This window comes from Mugil cephalus, chromosome 23 (assembly GCF_022458985.1).
Source record: "Mugil cephalus isolate CIBA_MC_2020 chromosome 23, CIBA_Mcephalus_1.1, whole genome shotgun sequence".
NCBI classification, from domain to species: Eukaryota; Metazoa; Chordata; class Actinopteri; order Mugiliformes; family Mugilidae; genus Mugil; species Mugil cephalus.
In genome coordinates this window covers 10,687,088-10,709,891 of record NC_061792.1, presented here as the reverse complement: position 1 = coordinate 10,709,891, position 22,804 = coordinate 10,687,088, and the positions used below count along the sequence as shown (strand labels likewise).

Here is a 22,804-nt window from a genome sequence, read left to right as displayed (position 1 = left end):
CCACAAGAAAAAAAAGTGTCAAAAAACTGCCAAAAAGAAAAAAAAATGAAGCTAAAGTTGCGACCACAGCGGCAATGTTTGTTTCAGGCTGGGTTTTTGTGCCGGAGTGTTGCTTTGTTTCCTCAGGGTGCCTCAAAATCTTCCTATTTCTCTCTTAGCTTTTCACTGTGACTATGTCTGGGTGTTTGGCTTTTAGTTAATCCATGTCGTCCCAAATGGCCCGAGTAGAAAAACTCCAATCAGTATTACAAACCAGACTCAGACGTTTGGCTTTTTCTCTGCCCTTGCATCACGCTTTTTCACAACCCCATTCTCTGTCTCTGCCTCTGACTTTCTTCACTCCTCTCTTGGCTTTTTGACTTTCTCTTCTCCCTTTGTGCTCCTGATTTTTATTTTTGCCCATGAAATATTGACGTGGGCGTGCCTCTGCTTGGCCATAATGAGGATGAAGGATTGAAAACAGAATAAATTGTTTTTGGACCTCTTCTGAATTGAAAATTGAAACGGTTAAAACACCCAGCGCATTAAAAGACACGTTTTGAAAGCGGCTGCCAGAGAGAAGACAGAGAGATGAGAGAATGGAGGCAAAGATGGCATGAAAGCTGGAATGACCTTCAAATGAACACTGATCCGAGTTGTATAACTGTGCACACAAAACATAGTAGAATACAAAATAAATAAAAGGTTTTAATCGCTGCTTTTTCATGTTTCAGATCAAGGTCAGCAAATGTCATAGGACAACAACAACAACAAAAAAAGAATAAAAAATACAGCGAGCTCATGTGCTTTCTTTAATACTGAATACATGCAAGTCAAAATGATCGAGGTCGTCTCTCCATTCATGACGGGACAATGGTTCCAAAGGCAGGGGTTGCCAGAGCAACACCCGATGCAGAACAGAAGCAAAGGAAGTCCTAAGTTTCGATGTTGCATGAAATGATGTACAAACTGTGCAAACAGAAGCAGTCCAGAGAAGTTCTACTCACATTTAGATGCATCTAAACGTACATGCATGCTCATTTAATGTAAAGCCTACCCATAGCCCATCGCTAACGGACATTCAAATGTTTAAGAAGGTTCGCCTGGATCTGAGTGGCTCCAGGAGTCTTTATGGGTTGAAACACACCTCATAATGAAATCTAAATGGAGCCTTACCAGACTTATGTTGTGGTAAAAACTGACAATGACTAGAGAAGGCTAGCTGTTTCCCTCAATACCTTCAACCAGGGGCGTCGCTAGGTCTTAAGGACATGGGAGGCCTAGCCGCCAGGAGGTGCACAGGATGTAAGTGAACGTAGCGCGCGAGGACAAGATTTCACAAACTAGCTAACAAAGACTGACACTTTATACGCTCGTGCGTCATGTGAATGAGCTCAGCTCCTGTTTCACGGCGTGCACCCTTGCCTAAAGTGAGAAACACAGCTGATGCTCCAGAGGGAGACAAAAAGAGTGCACAGTTAATTTTAAACAGCCAGGGCCATGCATTTCAGGAATAACTAGCGAGCAAAGTAGCAGTGTAAATAAATAAATAAAACAACACCAAATTATTTTTACTTAAGAATATTTTAGGTGGTCTTTACCGTTATGCAGTACTTGGATACTGCATAACTGTTTAATCCTAGCAGAGAGAAGCGCCTAAGAACCGACATCGACAAACTGACAACTTTCCACTGACAGGACGTAGAAAATGCTTTCTTTAATTTAACAGAGTCTTACATTATTTGGAACTCTGAGGCTCTGGTTTACGCATATAGTTACTGCCACAGTGATAAAACCCCCCGAAAATGTTAATTAAATTTGTTCAAAGTTTACTCTTTTAAAACTTTTATAATTGCATTAGTCTTAAATTGAGTGCTTCATGATTCTTTTTCCTCGGCATCGACCACCTGGTACTAGGCAGATGAAACAGAAATTTTCACACAGGAAATTTAAAAAAATAATTTAAAAAAGGAGCAGGAAAATTTTCAAAAGTGGCAATTAAGAAATACATTTTTATCTTTTGCTTGTACGGTAAACGTACTGAGGCGCACGGTTTTTCTGCTCAACATCAGTACGAACCAAAGGAGTAAATGTCTTTTTAAATAATTACGCTGGCAAACACATGGTTGGTGGAGCGTGAACTGCTACCGAATGCAAATGAATGGGCCTCACCCCGTAGATGAATCCTATTAGATCTTTTTGTGCAAATCAATCTCTCTTTGTGATAGCCCTCTTTTTTTTCAAGATGACAATTACCCCACACAAGGCCCCCTCCATCAGGCGCTCGTGTATTCATTCACACAGCTTGAATGATTCAGCCCCAGAGGTTGAGGCACTCCAGATATGAGTGTACTGTTCCTGCAGCGTAGGCCAAGATACCCAGACTTTTAGCCTCTGGAAGGGATCTTCTACCTCCATAAAACACCCAATGGCATTGGTGTCCACACCTGTTTGGTTTCCCTTGTGTTTCCTGTTTTATTTTGTAATCAAGTTTTACTTCCTGTCTTTCTTTGATTCATGTCTGGATGCCTCTCCCCTCATTGTTCTCACCTGTCTCTCGTTACGCCATCAGCCCTTCAGAGAGTATATCTAACCCTGCCTTTCCTTTTGTCCTTGGTCAAGTCCTTCTGTTTGGTTCCGGTGGTGGAGGACCCAAATGCAGGACACAGAGTTAGACAGAACTGGGGGGGGGTGAATTACAGATTAGGGAACAAAAGGCAGTGCAGGAAAGGAACGGCCTCAAATAACACAACTCCAAAAACAGTTGAGAACCAAGATGAGAACACAGGAACGTGGGGGAGCACGAGGGACCGGACGGCGAAACAAACGGGGAATCATCAGAGGAAGTAAATCAAGACAACACACACACTAAGGAACCACACCTGCCTCTAAGTTATTTTGCACAAAAATTAATAAAATTGTAAAAATAAGGATTTAGCAATACTATTCAAAATGTAAACTCGATGCTCTGCCCTCTAGTGGTTCTAGTAATTATGCCACGCACTGTAGGATGGAGATGGGAGAGGATGGATAGGTCAATAAAACATTGGACTTTAGTTGGAGACTCAAACTGAATATTTCTTGATATCCTTCCATAACTCTGATTATTTATTATTGAATCAAAGCCGTATCTTTACAAAGTACATGTTCCCAGTTTATATATAAGTAAGGTTTTGTATTATGATTTCTATTTGGTAATTTATCATTGGAATCCCCATTCATTAGATGTGATCTTTTTAATGCGCCGTCATTTTTAATAAGAAAATCTCGCTAAACCAATGATTTAGTCGCTTATAAATGTAAGATGTTGGGCAGCATGACTTTATCAAGATTCTTCTTTTTCTTCAGTGCTATTTTGCACAGACCCCAGTTGTCCTCTTTTCTTTGGCAGTGAAAACAGCATGACTTTGATTTTGACTTCGTCTCTCGGGGCTTTTCCACTCCAGGAACTTAACAACCAAGAGTGAACTGAGAAGGAGGAGGGATCTTTGGCACCGACGGCAAGAGTGGGTAGCAAAAAGGAAAGAAAAAGAGAGCTTACTTGGAGTAATACCGTCATTTTTTTTTGGATCTGCTGCAGTGCTGTGAAACTGAATAGAGTGTATATGCGTAAAATAATAAATGAATAACAGCGGCATGATTTATGTAAATCATTGATGCCTACCTTTGTCACTATCTCGTCTTGTGATAAAGCATGAATATTTTACCTCACTGAATGCCATTTACTGGTATAACTACATGCTGTCACGGAATTCTGGGTAGGATTTTCCTCATGTATGGACTCATAAGATAAAAATGCCTGTTAATAATTAATTTTGACCCTCTTGATATGTTTTATCTGCAGATAGGTTGCCCTCTTCCTGTATTTCCTTGTTATGTTGCTTTGGGCTAGCTAGCAAAGCTAGTTAGGGAAGCAGCTTTGGAATCAGTGAGGTCACTGGGCCCATTTTAGGTGGGCTGAAGTCTCCCTAAAATATTCTTAAGCCCCCCTAAATAATGTGGTGTTTTATTTTCGTCAGGTGCCTCTCCTGGGGACTAAGCCTCCCCTGTCTTTAAAGCCCAGTGACGCCCCTGTTTGACCCCCTCCTGTGCCCACTTGCAAAGGTGTCTCACACATTAATGCTGCTCCCTTTCTTGATTGCTGATGATTGCTGACATTTTTTTTGAAGTTTTATTCAGTCCAAGACTGCCGGCAATGGAGCTAAACTGAAGTGCTTTGAAAGAAAGGCTTCTGATCTTAGTAAATTGCAAACCAAACCCAGAGTTCAAGATTCAAAGCATACCCTTCGGACGATTTAGGGCAAAACGTGTAAAGCTCTTCCTGCACAAAAACAAGTCTAAAGTGACTATCAAGACCTTTGTGTTGCTGACTTTGAAGGTCAGGCATGCCAAGTCCGAGCTCTGTCCGGGCCGGTGGTTTGTTTTCTGTTGCTGAGTCTAGTGAGTCGTGTTTGAGAGCAGCCACTTGTGTGTTATGCCAGCAAACCCATAAGGCAGCTTTCACAGCCAAAAGCACTCGACACAAGAGTACGTGAGGGAGTGTGGAAGTGGCATAATTGCATGTCTAAATACATGTCCACATGCACAAATTCACTCGTGTGTGTGTGTGTGTGAACCACTTGCTGACAAAGGGATCTTGTAATCTAAAGTGAAGTGCCCAAACATTGAGTCATGTGTGACTGGCTTCCATTCTTGGCAGGCCCTTAAAGTCACTCTCCATAAATGTGCTACAGAGTGACGGCCATTAACTTCTCTAAAGGCTTTAAATTAACTATTTCATTTGCAAAGTACCAAGAGGACACGGGGAGTCACTTTAAAGTGCCTGAAATGGAAGGTTGTGTAGGTTTTGGTTGCATTCGTCACACAAAATCCCGCTACAAGACGCATGCTGCAGACATCCTGACTCAGTCGAGATAGTCATCAAAAGACTAAGAAGGAGAGAACTCAATAGAGCGATAAGGAAAGCAAGTTCGGAAAACGAAGCAGCAAACGTAATGCAGGACGGCAACAACGAGCCATCCAAAAATAAGAGGTGTTTAAGCTGTGCATCAAGTTGAGGTGGGCGACCTCTCTCCCCCGAAAAGTCGCATCTGATTCCGAAACAAGCCAACCTCATCGATTTGCTGCAGCCTCACCAACTCCAGGAAAATCACTCGGAGCAATCTGAGCTATTTGAGTCCAGGTGCAGGAGGAGACGGAGAGCAGCTCTCAGTTTTGGGAAAGTGGTAACTGGTATTCAGACTCGCGGTAATCATCGCAATCATCTGCCCGCACACAGATTATGACTCACACAGTATCATCATACAGTAAAAAAAAAAAGTAAGCGGTCACACAGTGAATAACTGTTCATCTGCATTCTGAATAACGTGGTCGATTTGTACTCTGTGCATGCAGTTCAAATGCATCTCAAGTCCTGGAGGTGTTATCAGCCGTGTCTAGTGCTTTTCCAAATATGCCGGCGGCCGTTTTGTCTTTGGTCGCCTTGGTTGTTGAAGAATAGTAGAAACACTGAAAAGCTGAAAGGCTTGTGATGCTGTTATTGGACAATTGTTTGCACAATGGTTTGGTTCTCAGAACTAAATCTGACAAAACAAAATCAGAATGAAACTCTGAGATAAGATCCTAAAGACCCAACCTTATGATTGTATTGTCAGAACTAATGGGTGCATGAAGGTAGTTGTTACAAAACAAGTAGTAGCCCTGTGAGTAGCATACGTTGGTGAGAGGTCATGCTTCACCAAAAACCAATCAGCGCCATGGTGAAAGTGAGAGTGAACTCCCGGGCTAACCTTAGGAAACGGGTCAACCCATTTGATTCAGGTTAAGACATCACCCCTTCATCCTAGATAACATCCTTAAGGATTATGTTATCTTACCCCACAGGTGCTCTGTCTCTCCTGGGTTGTGGAAAAATAATAAAAAAAGAAAAAAGTCTCAGTCCTCAACTAATTGACTTTTAAAAGTGACATATTTTCAAGTGAAAAGAAGCGGTGAGGCGGACGGCCCTCCAGAGACCCTCCGTGCGACATTAAAGTCTCGCTAGTAGGAACGCGGCTTGTTAAGAGGACTCAAATGTCAGCAGCTGATATGAGACAATTGGAGTGAAAAGCAAAAAGCCGCCGCACGTGCGCGGTTTCGTCGCAGTCCATGCTCTGGTGATGTCTTCCTCTAATAGGCACCGATGTGAAGGTGGCGCGTGTCACGGTGTCATCCCCGCTATCTAGCAACGTGTATGTTGTCGTTTCCCGTTACCATGGTTTCGCCATCACAGGGCCAACTGTCCCCTCTGTAGGATTCTGTCACACATGAAATGGTCCCAGATGGCCGGCATTGATTTCATTAAGCTTCTTTTGAGAGCATCCAGAGATTTTTTTTATTTTTTTTTTTCGCAGAGGATTATCTCTTGCGACAGGCCAGCCAGCAACGTTTAGACAGATTTCACCAAGCACTGTCCCTTATTAACTCTGTCAGTCTGTTGGAGATACGCACAGACAATCCCCACCACCACCACCACCACCACCACCTCCCCTCAACCCAACCCACCACCAGCACCCCCCCCCCATTCCCTCTTCTTCCTCTTTCTTCCGCGGCAGCCTGCGCCAACAAGAACATATGGCAAAGGCTCAAAGCTAGATAGGATGTGACATTGTGCTATGGAACAACTGCTGTTCATTCTGTGCTTAGATTTCATCAAGTGGATAACTGCGGTCCTCGCTTCATGATTGGTGGAGTCAGAAAATCTAATATTGTACACTTTACAGATTTGCCCTGTTCTTAAAAATCTAATCAAAAGGCTCAAAAAGAGAATACCAGATAAAAGTCAGTTCTTCTTGGCTTTTAAATACAGCATGTAGTGTGAAATTCATTTGAAAATGATGAGTGCACCACAGTTACAAATCTCTCCTTTTACACACGGACTGCTGTGAAACTTTTAAAAACCGTCTTTGTGCGACCTCTTCCAAAATAAATAAAGCAGCAATGTTTTCCCAGTTACATGGATCACTCGAGGTCATTGTTTAACTTCTTTGCTGCCAGCTGTCGCATTTCACTGTCTTAAACTCTCACTTCAGTTTTGACTTACTGCCAAATGTGTGCAGAAATATTTGGCACTTTTTGAGCTTGGTGCTACATTTTATAGAGACATATAAAATCTGAATGTATTGAGAACTGATTAAGCTCAACTGAGTGCATGCTTTTTTTGTGGTGTGCCCCAGGGTTCTGTCGTGGGTCATCTTCATTTTTTTTCTTTTTTTTTTTTGCATACCCTCAATGACCTCAGTCCTGCTACAGCTATGACTATTATACTTCTGATACCAATGAACTGAGGTTTCTAATGTTATCGATCTCAGCATTTAATTTTAATTTTAGACTATTGGTTGGTCCCGCAGTAATTAGAACAAAAACTATCAGGTTATTATTATTTTTTTCAATTATTATAATTTAAAAGTAAACTGAATTGGTAATGGTCTATCTGCCGTAGGGGTGCTAAAAGCATTTCACAATGTTTCTCAATTCACAACTACACTCCAATTCAAATTGCACACCCGCCATTGGGAGTGATTTCAGGTTCAGTGCCTTTCCCAAGGGGGAACTTGAACTTGTGGGCTGTACCACCAACCCTGAAACTAACAACCAGTTCAGATTTGAAGTCATACGCACAGATTGTCATGTCTAATCACAAAATACAATAACTGCTGTGATGTGTGTTCACATTTCTTGTTCTTCGGTGAGTTACCATGCATTCGAAATGTGTCCAGCCCCCCCCCCATTTATAATTCATTAGACGTTGAGGAGTAAACAAACCCATCACGCAGCCAAAGAGAGGGTAAATGTTTGAATCCCTTTTAACAGCTCATTCAGTGACATTCATCCCCGTAACCAGCTGTAATAAACTCCCTCCACCAGCAAATGCGCACTGAGACATTTTTCATACACTGGCCTTTAAAACGTCCCTATCGCCCGTGCAATTAATTATCCGCTGAGCAAAATACCACCCCACTGTAGATAAAATACTCGGTTTAATATCAGCAGTTCAACACAAAAGCACTGGGGAGCCGTGGTCTCAGTTTCACCAAATATGAATGCTACTTCAGCAAGAGAGAGAAAGTGGTTGTGACAGATAGGGGGAGATTATACTTACATTTACATTTTTTTTTTTTTCTGCTGTGTGTATATGTGTGTGTGTGAGAAGGAGGGAGAGCTACTGTAGGAAAGTATGCAAATGACCACGCACGTATTTCAGGGATTAACTAAATGGGATTTTTGAGGAGCATGTTTTGTTCTTTGCTGCCTTTCTGGAATTATGACTGACACCTTGAGCAGAGAGAAGGACAAGGAGTTAGACAGGAGGAGGTTTGCATGCATATGTGTGTGTGTGTGCGCGTTCACATATGTTCCATGTGGTGCTGCCGTGTGCAGGTCTGTGCTATGTTTGTTGTTGTTACTGTGGTAACTCTCGTCTGCGAGTAGTCGAGAGAGCGCTACAGGGAAACATTTGATTTGCAAATGGGGGTGGAAAAAAGAAAAAAACACATCTGCACATTTGCAAAGACACACACAAACAGACACAGGTGTGTTTGTTCCCCACAGGGAGTGATTCGCGGCTGAATAGGCGCGTTGCACCGGTTGACTTCTAAGTTTTGACAAAATGCCTCCAGGAGAAAACCAGGCGCGTGTGCACCAAAGACATGCCATTTACCAGTGTTGTTCCTTTTTTTTTATCAATACAAACCTGCCAAAGAACCTTTAGTCACAGCCAGAGTGGCTCTATTAAAATTCAACCAAGTGCTGTTTACACTAACTTTCCAGTCGTGTTCACATTGTGTTCAAGGTCGCCTCTTGTTACACTCAGATGTGTGCAGTTGTGTGTGTGTGCACGTATTCAGGACGGTAACAAGAATCTGGACCTCAAGTTGTAGGATTTAAGAAATGTATATTCTGTTTTGTGCATGCGAAATACTAACCTAAAGGTTTAAATTTGGTGCATGCATTTAGTTGAAATGGTTGGATATTCTTTCAAGGGAATGGACATTGGTTTGTGTGTCTGGACGACGTGTGATTTGGGCACAGTCAGCTGATGTTGATGACCTGCAACGTCACCTCTCCCTCTCCCTGTTGAAAAAGCACAGGTGTTTCCTCTGATAACCCTGTCTCTCTCTCTCTCTGACCAGGAGGCTGCAAGCGCCCACGCCTCCCCGTCCAGGAGAGTGACATCCAGTAGACACGCTCAGCCTGACTCGCCAAAAGATCACGCCATGGCCTCGCCTCACGACGCCACCCTTTGTGAGTATTCCATTGTTTTTTCGCTTGGGAATTATTCATGTAAGAGTAAAAAAAAAAAAAAAAAAAAGTCTTTGATGCAACTTCAGATGTGGTATGAAGCATGACAGGAGGTCTAGCTTTATGATTGCATCATGGTTACACTACTCGTCAGGCAAACAGCCGAGGCTGCAGGATGGTTAATGCAATGTTTTGTCCCATTTGTTCTACGAGATAAACATTTGGCAGAGAGCAGCTTTTGAAAAACTAGATTGTTCATTTTCAGATAAGGCTGCCTCCTCCTTGGCTTTCTCTTTTTTTCTTTCTTTTTTTTTAATGGGAAGCTGGGGGCTCGCTAGATACCGCGCTTCCATTACTGTGATAGCAATGCCGTGGTGGCTACCTCCAGTTTGTTTTCCACAAACTGATAGCAGCGAACGCACACATGAAGCTTACAGTGCGCGGTACAGTCAATTTTTAACTGTGTGAGGAAGTAAGGTAAAGGGAGAGAGTTCAATCACACCCGCCTCTTTGTTATCACAGGATGTTGAGAATAGGTTTGCTTTCGTGCACATGTGTGGCATAGGGGCAACGTAATGATAAAGGGAAATATATATATATATATATTCTCCACCTACATGCACATAGTAATTTTGCACTGCAAAATTAAAGTCCTGGAGAGTTAGAAATGGAATAAAAGGTGAGAAATGTAATTGACAGTATTTCTGTAAAGTCGGTAAGTAATTCCTCTTAATGCAAAAGCCATATTTCACATTGCTGAGAGAATCCTGGAGATACGAAAGTCTTATCGCAGAACCTCAGAGATTCACGTGTCCTGGACTCGCATCTAAATTCGAGGATGAGTGGCATGCTCGCTGAAAACAGGAAGTAATTTTGGCTATAATTATGCCTGGGAAAATGGTAGGAAAATGACTGGTATGAGCTGACCCGTGCAGGTAATATTAACTTTCTCTTGTGAGATGAATGGTGATGGAAAGTATTCAGCTATAATTACACTAAATTCAGTCGTTTTTGAGACATTTTACACACCATTTTCCAGAAATCTACCTCATGATTAGCCTGGAAACCAGCCTCAAAGCCCCTCCCGCAAATTTTCATTTGGTTAAGACTGAATTTGTTTGGGGGAAAATGGTATTTTTGTAGCCGGACTCATGTTCTCACATGACTTGACTCTGGCTGCTCTGAGATATATCATGATTGCCAAGAGGAAAATTAGGAGATCCTGGCAATCGTATATTTGACTCACGCATCCCTACATTACAGAGCAATATTGTGTCTTAAATGCGTGTTCTTTTAGCTCTGTTACACCAAACTGCAAAATAAGACTTTAAAGATTGCTAGTAACTTAAATGAGATCAATTTGCTGGAGCTTTCACCACGTGCAAGCAGCAGGTGACCCATGAGTTATACAAAAGTTCTAATGCTTTAAGGTTACATAAACATTACCACCACATTCAAAAAACAAAACAAGGTAGAGCATGTCGGTGATTGTTGAGGGTGAGAATCTAAAGCGATAGACGTGTTGACAGGTTCAGTATTTTATCAAGGTGCATGCACACACTCATAAATTCAGCCGTGCGTACTGACACTCAGCATATCCTTAAGCGCCGATTTCCCACCTGAGATCAGTCAGGATCCTGTGTCCCCGAAAAACTCTGCAACGTGCCTAAAATTGGAGCTTGTTGATGTTGTCCTGACTGAGCGACAGCTTTTTTGTCTCGGCTGACAAGCCGACGGTGACAGCATCACGTAATCTGCCAGGTCAAATGACTGACGGTGTTGGCGGAGGGAAGGGGCGGCTTCCCGCGGAGCCGCAACGTTTAAATAAAGCACGGCGGCGGCGGAGTAACTGCGCTTTATACAGATGATGCAAAGCTCACCTCTAAATCTCCATGTTGCTGCTCTTTCTAAACCCGCGTCCTCTCGTGTTACACCACCACGACACTGTGCCTGGATTTGAAGTTGAATAGGAATTCGTTTTACTCTATAATCTATATATACATGATGATTAATCTCGTCATACAGGATTTGACCAAGACAAATTTTCCAAAACTGCAAATCCTGCCAGCTGGATGTAGATTTACCAATCTCTTTCCAGATTCCCCTGCCAAAACCATGTCTTTATCACATCATCCTGAGGAAGATTTTCCCCTTGTCAACCGCATTCGATTTGATCCTCTTAATTGTTATTATTGGATACAAATTATCACTTAAGACACCAATAATGTCTGGAAAATGCTTGCAAAAGATTTGTCTACATTGTGCGTCGACGTGAGCCTGCTTAATGGTTCCTCTGTGTGAACCAACGGTATATCTAAACACTTGTAAAACTGACAGCCATGCCCAGAAATGTGCAAATTAGTCTTCGTTTGGAATCACTGACATTCAAACTAAACATTTCTCAAACATCATGAATAAATAGGCTGCTATCAGAGTAAGAGTCATCTTTATTAATCTTTGGTCTATCCTTCACTAACGGTGAATTCACCACTTAAGCAAGTGTTTAGTTTTACTTTCAATCTATTGTGTCTCTGTTACATTTTTATCTTTTAAGCAGTGCCACCAGGTTCATGTCGCAATATTGTTCTCAGAAATGAAAAGTGGAATAAAGCTCAACCTTGCTAAGCACCCAGCCGGTTTGTTGTTTTGACCTCGGTTGGTCTGGTTTGACTGAAGAAGCGCCGTATTGTGAGATAAACCTACCAAGGTTTTAGTTGCCTAACTCCAGTGTCTGCTTCGTAGCTGAGAGCTGACGTAACAGCAATAAGGTGGTTTGTTCACTTTTAAGACTAAGAAATTGAATTGAAGAGAGTGTAACTGAAGCATGCATGTTCTAGTAGAGCGAATTACGTTTGTGATAGGACCTTAAAACGGCTCAAATCTGATAATAAAACCACAGATTCAAGAATTTTCATTTTTCTAGCTAGCTAGCTTGACAGCCACTTTGGACTGACGTCACTGTCTAGGTCACAGGGCTAGCCTGTAACCCCTACAGTTGTTTGTTAATAGCTTCAGACTAAATTGAAATGCATGTCGTGCCAGTTTTAGGTCCAAGTTATTTAGCTTTCAAATTTATACAACACGGGCACCAAAACGTGGCCTTGTTGTGCTTTCACAATACCACACAACCATCCAAGGCACTCACTTCTAGTTATAGAGCAACATTACCTTGAAGTCACGCCTCACATGCTAAAGCCCAGCGTATTATTTACCGGCCACTCATCCACCACCAAATTCCTCCCAATAAAGACTTTGTGGCTTTATAACTATGTCACCAGGAAAAAATAGCTAACCTGTCGCTGTTCATTGGAATCACAACAACAAAAAAGGAGAAGCATAAGCTCACTGATTAACATGACACAATGAGTTGAATCTGTCCAAAAGTCTTGAATAAGTTAATAATTTTTTAGGGGGAAACGTATGTAGCACACATTCACATTCATCTGGGGGAGTCCCTTTGAGAGAAGGCCTAACAGATTTTTTTTTTTTTTTATCAGTTTAATTTCCTGCTCTCCTTAAAGGTTAAGCGTTGCTCAAACTGTTACCATTGGACTTTAAATGCAGCTTTAACATAGAAACAAGTCATATTTGTAATTAATTGTTTCATTCTGTGGGAAACGGCAGTATTCTCAAATATAATGTCGAGAACATTTTGTGCCATAACAAAAGATCAGCAGGTTTATTTCTAAAGATTAAATATCAAAGGAAGTGATGCTATATATTTACTGACAGCAATACTATGTTGTCTGTTTACCTTTGGCCTTTAACAAAATGCTCATAGTCCTAATCATTAGCAGCACTGTCTTCCGGCTCGGATGAGCTAAAAATGAAATTGTGAAAGGTTGAGAATTTATTGACATTGTGTTCTCACAGACCAAAATATCAGATGAAATACTCCTAAGGTCATTGCCATTGATCGGCACAACCCTACCCAACCCAGATACATTAAATTAACATCACAGTCGGAACAGTAAATCTATCTGATGGCAAGTTAGACAGTCCAATCTCATTCAGCGTTATTTACATTAGTTTAAAACCCAATTTTGAATGCGGATGCACTCTGGACTTGTACTCGGTGGATATTCACGGGCCACATCATTAGGTATTCTACTCGAGCATGTTTATTTACCACTTTGGGAACAGGAAATCCATGTGCAATTTCAGCGGGATTATCAGCCGAGAGCAGCTCCTCCACAAGCCTGATAACCACACTTTTCTCGTCGATGTGCTGCCAACAGAACCTCATGGGGTGGGCTCCCGTAGAATCCCTCGTGTTTCATATATGAGACTGGGAAAAACGGTCATAATCACAGTGAATAATACACCGATAATGGCCATGGAGTGATATGCGTGAGGTTGTTTGGGTTAGATTCTCTTATGTTGGATTGAAAAAGACCAAATGGAAAGCCTCGGGGCTGATCTGACCCAAACAGGAGGTCACTAGTTGAAAGGAGAACTGTTGCCATTGCTTTAGGCTAATATATGTTCAAGAGAAAAAATCAAGCAAAGGAAGAAATGAAAGGAATCTTTCTACCCACTACCAATTGCTTACTTATATGACTTGTCGATGTAGGTCGTCCTCTTGGACCTGTGCACAACAGCCAGTTCACTGAATATCCTAACGCTGACCTTGACCGTGGTTGTAGGCCTTCCAAGATACTAATACACCATGGAGTGTTCAAGATAGGTAGTTAGAGGGAGCAATTGTTTGATCATGTCTGAATGTTGTAAATCATTCACCACACCGAAAACATTCACGGTTGGGCAGATTCTGTCAACTGGGGTCATCAAGAGGATGTATCCTAGACGTACACAACGCATTAAACATAGCTGAGGAAACATTTATATATAATAAGTGGAAACATAACCATTCCTTGGCACTAAACAAAGCTCAGCATGCAAATCAATAATTAATTCATGCGCACAGAGGCACAGAGTTGTGTTATGAGAATGTACTGTGTTGTATTAGTACAAGGACAGTTGGATTTGTCAGATCTATCTGACAGCGTGGCATAGTCAGACTCAATACTTATCAGAATAGTAGTCTGCTAACACACAGCACACATGCAGGCAGAGTGGGATTCAGCTTTATTAATCTTTAATTTACCCTTCACTAATAGCCCTTTAAGCAAGCCAATTGGGTGTAAACAGATTTAGCTGAATGTTATGTCGTTTTTTTTACTTTTCTGTCCATTACCACATAAGGGCCCGATCAAATAATTTGATTGGTTGGGCAGATCTTTGCCAAAACATTTAGTTACCAGCGCGGTGACTACCAGCCGGTTTGTTTCCAGGCTACTGTTACAGCGCTCACAGAAATATACCAACCAGGACCTTGTAAGCTTAGTGACCTAGCTGTACTTCTATGGACGCTTTAAGTTAAGCTAAGCTAATCACTTTCTGTTTCTATCTCCTACCATTTATTTATTTATTTTCTCAGGCAAAACAAGACTCTTTATATCGAAGAGGAGTAAAAATGCCTCCAAATAAACCGGTTTGAATTTGAAACACTTAATAATGCCAACAATAGTCTTATCGTTGATGAACTATTTTCCTCAGACACAGTTTGGATGGGATTATTTAGAAAACTGCACTAATGAGAAGTCTTCTCACCACTACAGTGTGTTAAGTCATTGTGCTAGAGCTTAAGGGCATGTAGAGGTGCCAAAACCATTCATTTCTACTTTCATGAACTGATATTAACACCGCCAGAATAGTGTCAGTAGTACATACGGCAAGGACAGCCTATTTTTCATAATCAGTGTGGCTAAATCAAGGTAGCTAATAATTGCCAGGGGGAAAAAAATCATATTTGTGCAAAGAATATGCAGTAGTGAAGGCAGCGTCTTTATCTGTGTCTAATAGTGATTCAGCTCAAGTTTGACTGGCTGTGCTAACGTATCGGTTAAAATAAGCTAGTTCAGTTGTCAGAGCACGGTGCTAATAATTCTAGCTAAAACACTATTTATAGAGCAGCCCTCGAATGTAAAATGGGTAAGCTAGTTTGCCTAAGTCAGGTTAAAATAGATGTCAAGTGTGGGTATTGCAGCCGAGCTTCGTATCTCGATAGCTTAAACATAGACATGACTGAATGAATCTGGTGAATCTAATTAAGCTCTCTCAATGTATCATGTGTGTGGGAGGCAAAGTGGTAGCGGTGGCTTGACACAGTGTCTTTGTATGATTTACAATCCGAATTTAAATGAGTTGTTTTACATTAAAGTTTATAGCGAGCATAATTTGTTCACCCCAAAAGGGGGCGGAGACATCTCGCAAACAATAGTGGCATTAATCTTCTGATCTGACTTTGAAAGAAAGCAATTTAGATTCATCCTGAAAAATAATTGTTGTTTTTAAGTGTCTGCAGTTGTGCGAAGATTTGTTATGAAGTCTGTCTCTGCTGGGTGTGCTGAGTCACAAAATGCCATGATATTTAGCCTGCTAATAAAAAATAATAAATAAATAAATAAAAACAAAATGCCAACTGTCTCCCTGCTCTCTACCGCGTGAATGAAGGAAGTGCGTTCTCCAGCTTCACAGTGTGGGACGTCTGTATCCATATTGTGACATAAGGTTAAGGGCATGTTAGGTACCTCGATACTTGCCGCTAAAAAAAGCCGGCGTACATCCACTTACCCTCTCCCCTAAGTCCATCCTATTTTTTACGAAGGGGGACTTCTAAAATAAAATCAGCTGTCACCAGACGCCTGGGCCCCACTGAGCTGTGGAGCGCACTGCTGGAGCTGGCCTCCAAGCCTTGCTGTTCGTCTCTCTTCCCAGGATTGTCTTCTTCTGTTGGGTTAACGCCGGATCGTCAAAAAAAAACAAAAAAAATTATAATTTTTATTAGCTTCAAGTGCCAAGGCCTTTTTCTATTTTGCTGGATTTTATTGTTGTTTAACTCAAATAGGCGACCTACGCAGAAGGTAAGCAGCGTATGCGGACAATCAGCGTGTCAAGGCTCTTTTATCAACCGTTTCAGCGTAGATCTTTTAAAGTGAATATCCATCTGAGCCACGTTGCAAGATTGAAAACGGTAGATGACATTTTTGCTGATAATGAAACCATTTTATGCAGCTACACAGTATGTGAGACGTCTTGGGGTATAAAATTAGAAATAAGATGAACCGGAGGAGGCTGTGTTGTGTTTAGACGGTTGGAGATTTACACTGCAGTTGTTTCCATGAGTCCACCGGGACCGGCGCGGTGTCGTAAAACATGCGTGGGTCCTTCCTGTTTCCTTCCGCCAGACATAAACTAGCAGCGGCTTGATCTGGAATATTCTGAAAGCATGACGAATCCGAGGCAAAGTGCTTAGCCTAGCATAAGCAGGCGCTTGAGGGCAATGTGGTCCTTGTAAAGAAGTTGTGTTGATAGACTTGACAGCTTAATTATTGTGCCTGTTTTGCTTTCTTTGGTAAGGAAGAAATTTTCGTCCATGGCTGACATTTCAATTAGTGTAGCTGGTTTTAGACTCTCCTGTCAAAAAAAATATATAAAGGTTTGCCCAGTGAGTGCTGAACAGAAAATTCAGGATTCTGTTAAAAGGAGAGGGCAAAGAATGAAGTGACACCACTGTGATTAAAGGACGGCCTCTCTCTGGCACAGGTTTACAATCCCTGATTTTGCTTTGAGCATGAAACCATGTTCGCCTTCCCTTTTCACACTTAAAATTACCGTCTTGTTCTTTTACTCTCTCTTGTTTCCTTCCGTAATACCCCGCCCCACCTCCTTGCCCTTCACCTCCTTGCTTCTAGTCAGCCTCAACTCAGCTTTCCTTGCTTTGGAGCAGGCAGCGGCAATGAGGCATCGACAGGGAGTTCAGCGGCCCCTGGCTTGGCTCAATATAGCCAGTGAGTCGAGCACCGTGGCTGCAGCGCGGCCTCCGCTGTTGACTCTTCCACTTCTATTAACCCCCGGTCGGTGCCATCACTTGCGAAGCTATTAAGCCATTGACATTCATCACTTATTAATATGAAGTTAATATTCTGAGAGGGTTACACGATGAGAACAATTATAAGTTAGTGGCATCATGAGGAGACATATCTTTGAAAACTTCCTCAATTTAGAGTTGACTCACTCTTGCATGCCCCCCGACACACATTTCAAGCCCATAAATCTCCCCGTTACAGAGGAACATGACGCTGCAGATGGACCAGGTTTATAAAAAGGCCTGGTTTACTTTTTTATTTTTTGCCCTCCAGTCAGCCTGCCCCCCCTTTCTCCCCAGCCTGCTTACCTCACCTCCACGCTATGGCAGCTTCACCGCAGAGCGTACCCTTCTGAAAATGCCGGAGATATCCAAAGCGCTGTTGTCACCGCTCAAAAGCATCAAACCCCCTCATCTCTCAGCCTCTCTGTCAGCTCCTGACTATGACGTGAAGATTTATCTTGGGTGATAGACGAGGTTATTATCCTTGCGTCTCTGTCATTGGGGCGGTGTTGGGTTACACTCGAGCCTCAGGTGTAGGATTTCTGACCCATATTTATAGGATGCAGCGGGTAAAAACCCTGTTTATTTTCAGATGCTGCTGTCTTGTTGCTGACTTTCCCCTCCTCCCTTGATGGGTTATTGGTTACACTAGGATGCCGGACGTAGCAGAAAGCTAAAATTAGTGGGATGAGGAGAGCATGCTTTTGTCACATGGTGTCTGGTTCAAGGCCTGGTTATACCACAATGTGGCAGAATTGTTGCTTCCGGAGACTTGGTGATGTAGATGGGGAACTGTTGTAGCTGCAAACACTTTGCAAGCTTGATAAAATATGGGAAAATATCATGTTTTTGTACCTTGGTCTTACTATCTACAAAGCATTTTATATTGTCGGGTGGCAGTGGCTTAATGTGGTGAAGGACAGAAGTTGTAGCAGTCATACATGTCATCTGTACAAAGTACAAAAAAAATGAAAGGCCTTTGTCGAGAGTCTTAAACCATCGGTTTTAGGACTAGAATTGCATCCTTAGTTGAGGAAAATACAGGAGATCGCCCAGATTTGTCGATCAAATCCAATTTATAGGGTTAGGGTTGAACTTATCAGTTGACTTCAGAATTCAGACAAATTCAACAACCTCATATAAATCAAATGCTTTAAATTAAAGTGTGTACTGCTCCTATTCGCAACCTTCTGGTACCTTTTTGTGAAAGCGACGGACAAAACATGTTTTCTGTTGAACGTCTGTTGAAAAGTGATAAAATTCATCATTCACAACAACTGACAAGGTTTTTCGCAACAATACAGAGAAAGAAATCACCATCAATAATTGACAGGTATTTACTCCGTCTGCATGAATGAATCTACATACCCAGGCTGTATGAATTCTTTTGGAATAGAAGATATTTTGAGGAAGCATGACTGGTCATGGAGGCTGCAGTTATACAAGATATCACCCACCAACTACAAAGATCTAGTGAGCTATATCAAGCGTCAGATATACGATAAGTGGGATTAAGGTGCTTGTTCTGGCACAGCTAAGACTGACCGGTATGTACTACACCGAGGGCCTGATCTCTGTGCTGCTGCTACAACACCAAGGGGACCTTCATTTGTTGCATCTGCACCACTACAAGACTTCAGTCAGTTCAGAAGCAGAAGTATTTTGAGCCAAATTCATACCAGTGCACACACATGTGGAGAAAACACGTAAGCACCTACTGACAGAAAAAAGGAAAAAACATGCAGCTTACAAGGAGGAGGATTTCAAAATGTCAAAAGGTTACAGCGCGAGCACATAATGAGGGAGAATAATTTCTATTTAGGGTCTTCTTTCATCCTACGGTTTTTGTTGCCTGGAGAGAAGAAAACATGCCAGGAACTGAGAGGTCCAGTGTGGGTGTGTGGTTGAACCTCGCTGGAGCCTTCTCTGTAGGCTAATGACGCTTTGTAGCGCAGAAAAGTCAAACGTGAAATCAATGGTCTTCTCTAATTGGCCGTCCGTGGGGAAGCGCACGGACGTATTGTATATGGTGAATCGGGAAGTAGTGCTTTATGATTGATGAGTATTTGCCTCCGATTTTCTATCAGTGTTCGCCTGTGGCCATTTTATTTTTGAGTTATGCAGATGCATGTATTGAACTTAGGGTGGTTTGATTATAGGACAGATGTATGCACTGAATGTAGGTGTAAGAATCTGTAATTTAATATATATTGTGTGATTTGTTAAACAGCTCAATGAGAAAATCTGCTCAAATGATTTATCCAGTCCCAGGTTTTATTATGCCAGAAACCTCATGTACAAAGCTGTCCCTTAAGTCCAATTACTAAATGGCAAGCTCAGTCACAGGCTTCATTTATGTGCTGAAAGAGTAATGAGTAGGTGGGAAATATCAGGACATCTCTTGAGGACGCATACCTAACAATTAATGTGCGCGGGAGTCCGGTTTGCATGCAGCAGCTTAACGGCCGATGTCGATGTGTTTGCAGCTGCGGGCAACAACAGCGCCGGCGGATCCAAGCCAGGACGCCCCGAGGAGAGGCCCCAGAGCGCAGAGGACGAGGGGGAGGCCGAGCCAGTGTCGGTGAAAGAGCGGCTGGCGATGTATCAGGCTGCCGTGTCCAAGAAGGAAAGCAGCAGTTCCTCCTCTGCTGCGGTAAGACGATACTTCCACATGCGTGTAATAAGAGATGGAGGGGAGGATGTGCTGGCAGCCGGGGAGACGGCAGACGGTCGCCTACGTGAAATCCGCTGGCCCCGCTTGTGGGCTACGGGTTGGCACAGGCCTCCGGAGGGATTTGAAGATTATTTGTCAGTGACAGGAGACTTGACAGCCCTCTAGCAAGTGAATGGGAGAGTGCTGCTTTAGCTTGATTATCAGGAAACATGCATTTATCTGATTCCACATCTGATTCTCACCAAGTACATTTTTCTTAGCAATGGTTTAATTTCCTAATATGTCCAAGAATGAAACATAACAGTGTTGAACGAAATTGTATATGTTTTTACAGCGTGGTAGAAGACAAAACCATCACCATCAGGTGGGACTTCATACATTTTCGCTCCTTTAAATGAACCTAACTAATTAAAAGAAAAAATAATCCAAATATCCTCCAGTTATTAGTCATCACTAAGGACAACCAAGCTGCAAAATGCTCTTTCGTGCATGTTGTGAACCCAGTAATTCAACTGTGTAAGCAGTTTAAGGGTCCAATGCTATGATAGTACATCTGTCCAATTTTTAAAGCAAAGCTTCGCCTACCGGGAAAAGGTTCTCTCCTCATAAACTGTGCTCTACTGTGCAGCTCAAATCAATCTAACATTGTGTACTAGTATTCAGTTGCAGCTCAGAAGGTATAGCAGGATGTAAGTGTCCTTGAGAGAGACAATAAATTGACTGCAAATAGATAGTAAATAAATATGAGACCATTTATGTAGTTGGGCAACACAACAGTAGAGGGACAAAGGCTTTCTTTCAAAAAAAGATGCCACAGCTTGAATCAGTTCTTTTGTGACATGATAAACAACCCGTGCAGGATTCATCAAGCTAAACCGGTGTTTTCAGAGGGAGCTGGAGCAAAATGAGACGCATCCGCTGCATGCTAACTACGCCTTTGCCCTAATAGAAATGATGATGACATATCGAGCCTGCGTGAAGTCATTTGGAAATAAAAGATATTTTCAGAAAGAGAATGTCACTTTTTACACTGCCGACGCTTTGTGGTGATGACATTTCTGCATAGCCACAAGTCACCGCAAAACCGTAATTACCCCTTCAATAACAAGCGGCCGACGAATTCAGTAAACCTTCTGCATTCTCTTAATAATACCAGTGCATGAATAAGAACTTCCAGCAGGACTCGCTGAATGATCGTTATGCACTTCACTTCAGTGATTGCCAGCCTGACAGCGATGCAACCTCCCCAACCTCGGCTCACCCTCGGTGTCAAGCCTCATGTGGCGGCTACTGACAGCTGAATGTGGATGTGTCTGTCTGTCTGTCGGTCTGTGTGGAGGAGGAGGAGTAAGAGGAGGAGGAGAAGTGGGAGGGGGTGGGTGTGACGATATGTTTCCTCTCTACCTTTCGCAGCTGTTGTCTGTGAGTCCGCATGCAAGTGACAACAAGCTTAAATATAGCGGAACAACTTGATTGATGACATGTACCCATCATTCAGCAGTCGTCTCTCATCTGTGGATGTGTAGAAAATGACAAATGCTGCAAAGTCTAAACACTGAAGGTATCCGCAAAACATTAAGGGGAGAGAATTGTTGAGTCACAGTGACACATCTGCACACATCCGCATGCTAGGAGCAACTCACTGAACTCGGCTCAGTGTCTCGTTAAACGAGAGCCTTGCGCTGGGAACAGACGAGAAGGGACACACTTTATCTAATCAGTCTTTCCCGAGATAGTTGTCTTGTTGTAAATGTTGAAGACCAAAAAGGAGATAGATATACATTTGTTAACAAGTTCAACTCACTAATGTCATAAGGATATTTCCAAAAATATAACTGTATAACTGTACTACGTGAACTCCAACAAATGAAAATAAGGCCAAGATATGAGGTCGCACGAATAATATATGATGGGAAAGGAAAGTGCCTCTAAGCATGCTCATATAGACATTATGCGGATGATGCTCAGTATTAACGAAGCTTTTGTACCCTAAGGTAGTAAAATATTGATACTGTGGTGCCCTGCCATAAAATGTCGCTGACCTGAGCTGCTGTGCAATAACTTGCAAATTACTCAGGCGTGTATCCATGACTCCAGAGGATATTACCCTGCCCTAAATTAATTTCCTCGAAACATACTCCAACCTTAACAATAACTATTACAAGCTTAACTCTAAATCTAAAACATTAGGGGATCCGTCCTCATTAGGGAGACGTGTCCCCATAACGTGTGATCGGTTGCAGGTCCCCACAACGTCAGTTTTATCTGTGACACACACACACGCAACAGGAGCAAAAGTGGATATTCTCATATATATTGCCGTTTCCCAGATGCTATATATGCAGAAGGATACACATGAATGTTTTATTAGGATCGTAATTGACAATCCCAAAAGGAGATTATTGTATCAAATAGTCAAAGTGCATTCTCACCCAGATCTCATAGGGCGACGGCTGCCTCCTCCATTCTCATGCCTGTTAGAAATTCGTCTCTCTCACTCTTGCTCTTTCCTTCCAAAGAAATAAGACTCATGCCTGTAATTCCTTACGTAGCTCCGTATAAAATATTGAAAAGCAAATTTGTTCCATTAAACTGAATTTTTCTACTGATGTTTATACTCTCTGTTGTGGGATAGATGTGGAAACAGTGCTTCCAATAAAACGGGGCATCTTTCCTGTATTTGCAATTTTCGTACGGAAAATGATTTGTAAAGATGTTGCCTGACTTTGTTGTGTCATGCATTTGTCTTGGGATTATGTAAGGCGAGATCTACACACCCTCGAGAATACTAAAGCAAAGGGAATGTTTTATATCATGCCATTCATGTCTTGCATAAAAGGACGCCAACGCTGATGAGGTTTCTATAAGCATTAGCATAATGTCTTTGCATTTGCTTCCATGTCAGTATAATGCAAATATTCTGCATCATAGCACCAACG

At 42.2% G+C, this 22,804-nt stretch overlaps 1 protein-coding gene and 1 long non-coding RNA gene across 3 annotated transcripts in view; both read left to right on the top strand.

The window, feature by feature from the left end:
- xirp2a (xin actin binding repeat containing 2a) overlaps positions 1-22,804 on the top strand; it is a 45,980-nt gene that overhangs the window by 8,598 nt on the left and 14,578 nt on the right. The window contains exons 2-3 of one of the 2 annotated variants that reach the window (XM_047576434.1): positions 9,150-9,261; positions 19,678-19,844. In XM_047576434.1, the coding sequence (XP_047432390.1) occupies positions 9,150-9,261; positions 19,678-19,844 (279 nt within the window). Of the gene's footprint in view, positions 1-9,149; positions 9,262-14,838; positions 16,185-19,677; positions 19,845-22,804 lie in introns of those variants that run through there. The other variant, XM_047576435.1, reaches the window with a different exon arrangement.
- Positions 2,322-3,792, top strand: LOC125000823. Its single transcript, XR_007111398.1, has 2 exons — positions 2,322-2,825; positions 3,371-3,792. It is a non-coding gene; the product is annotated as an uncharacterized LOC125000823 (long non-coding RNA).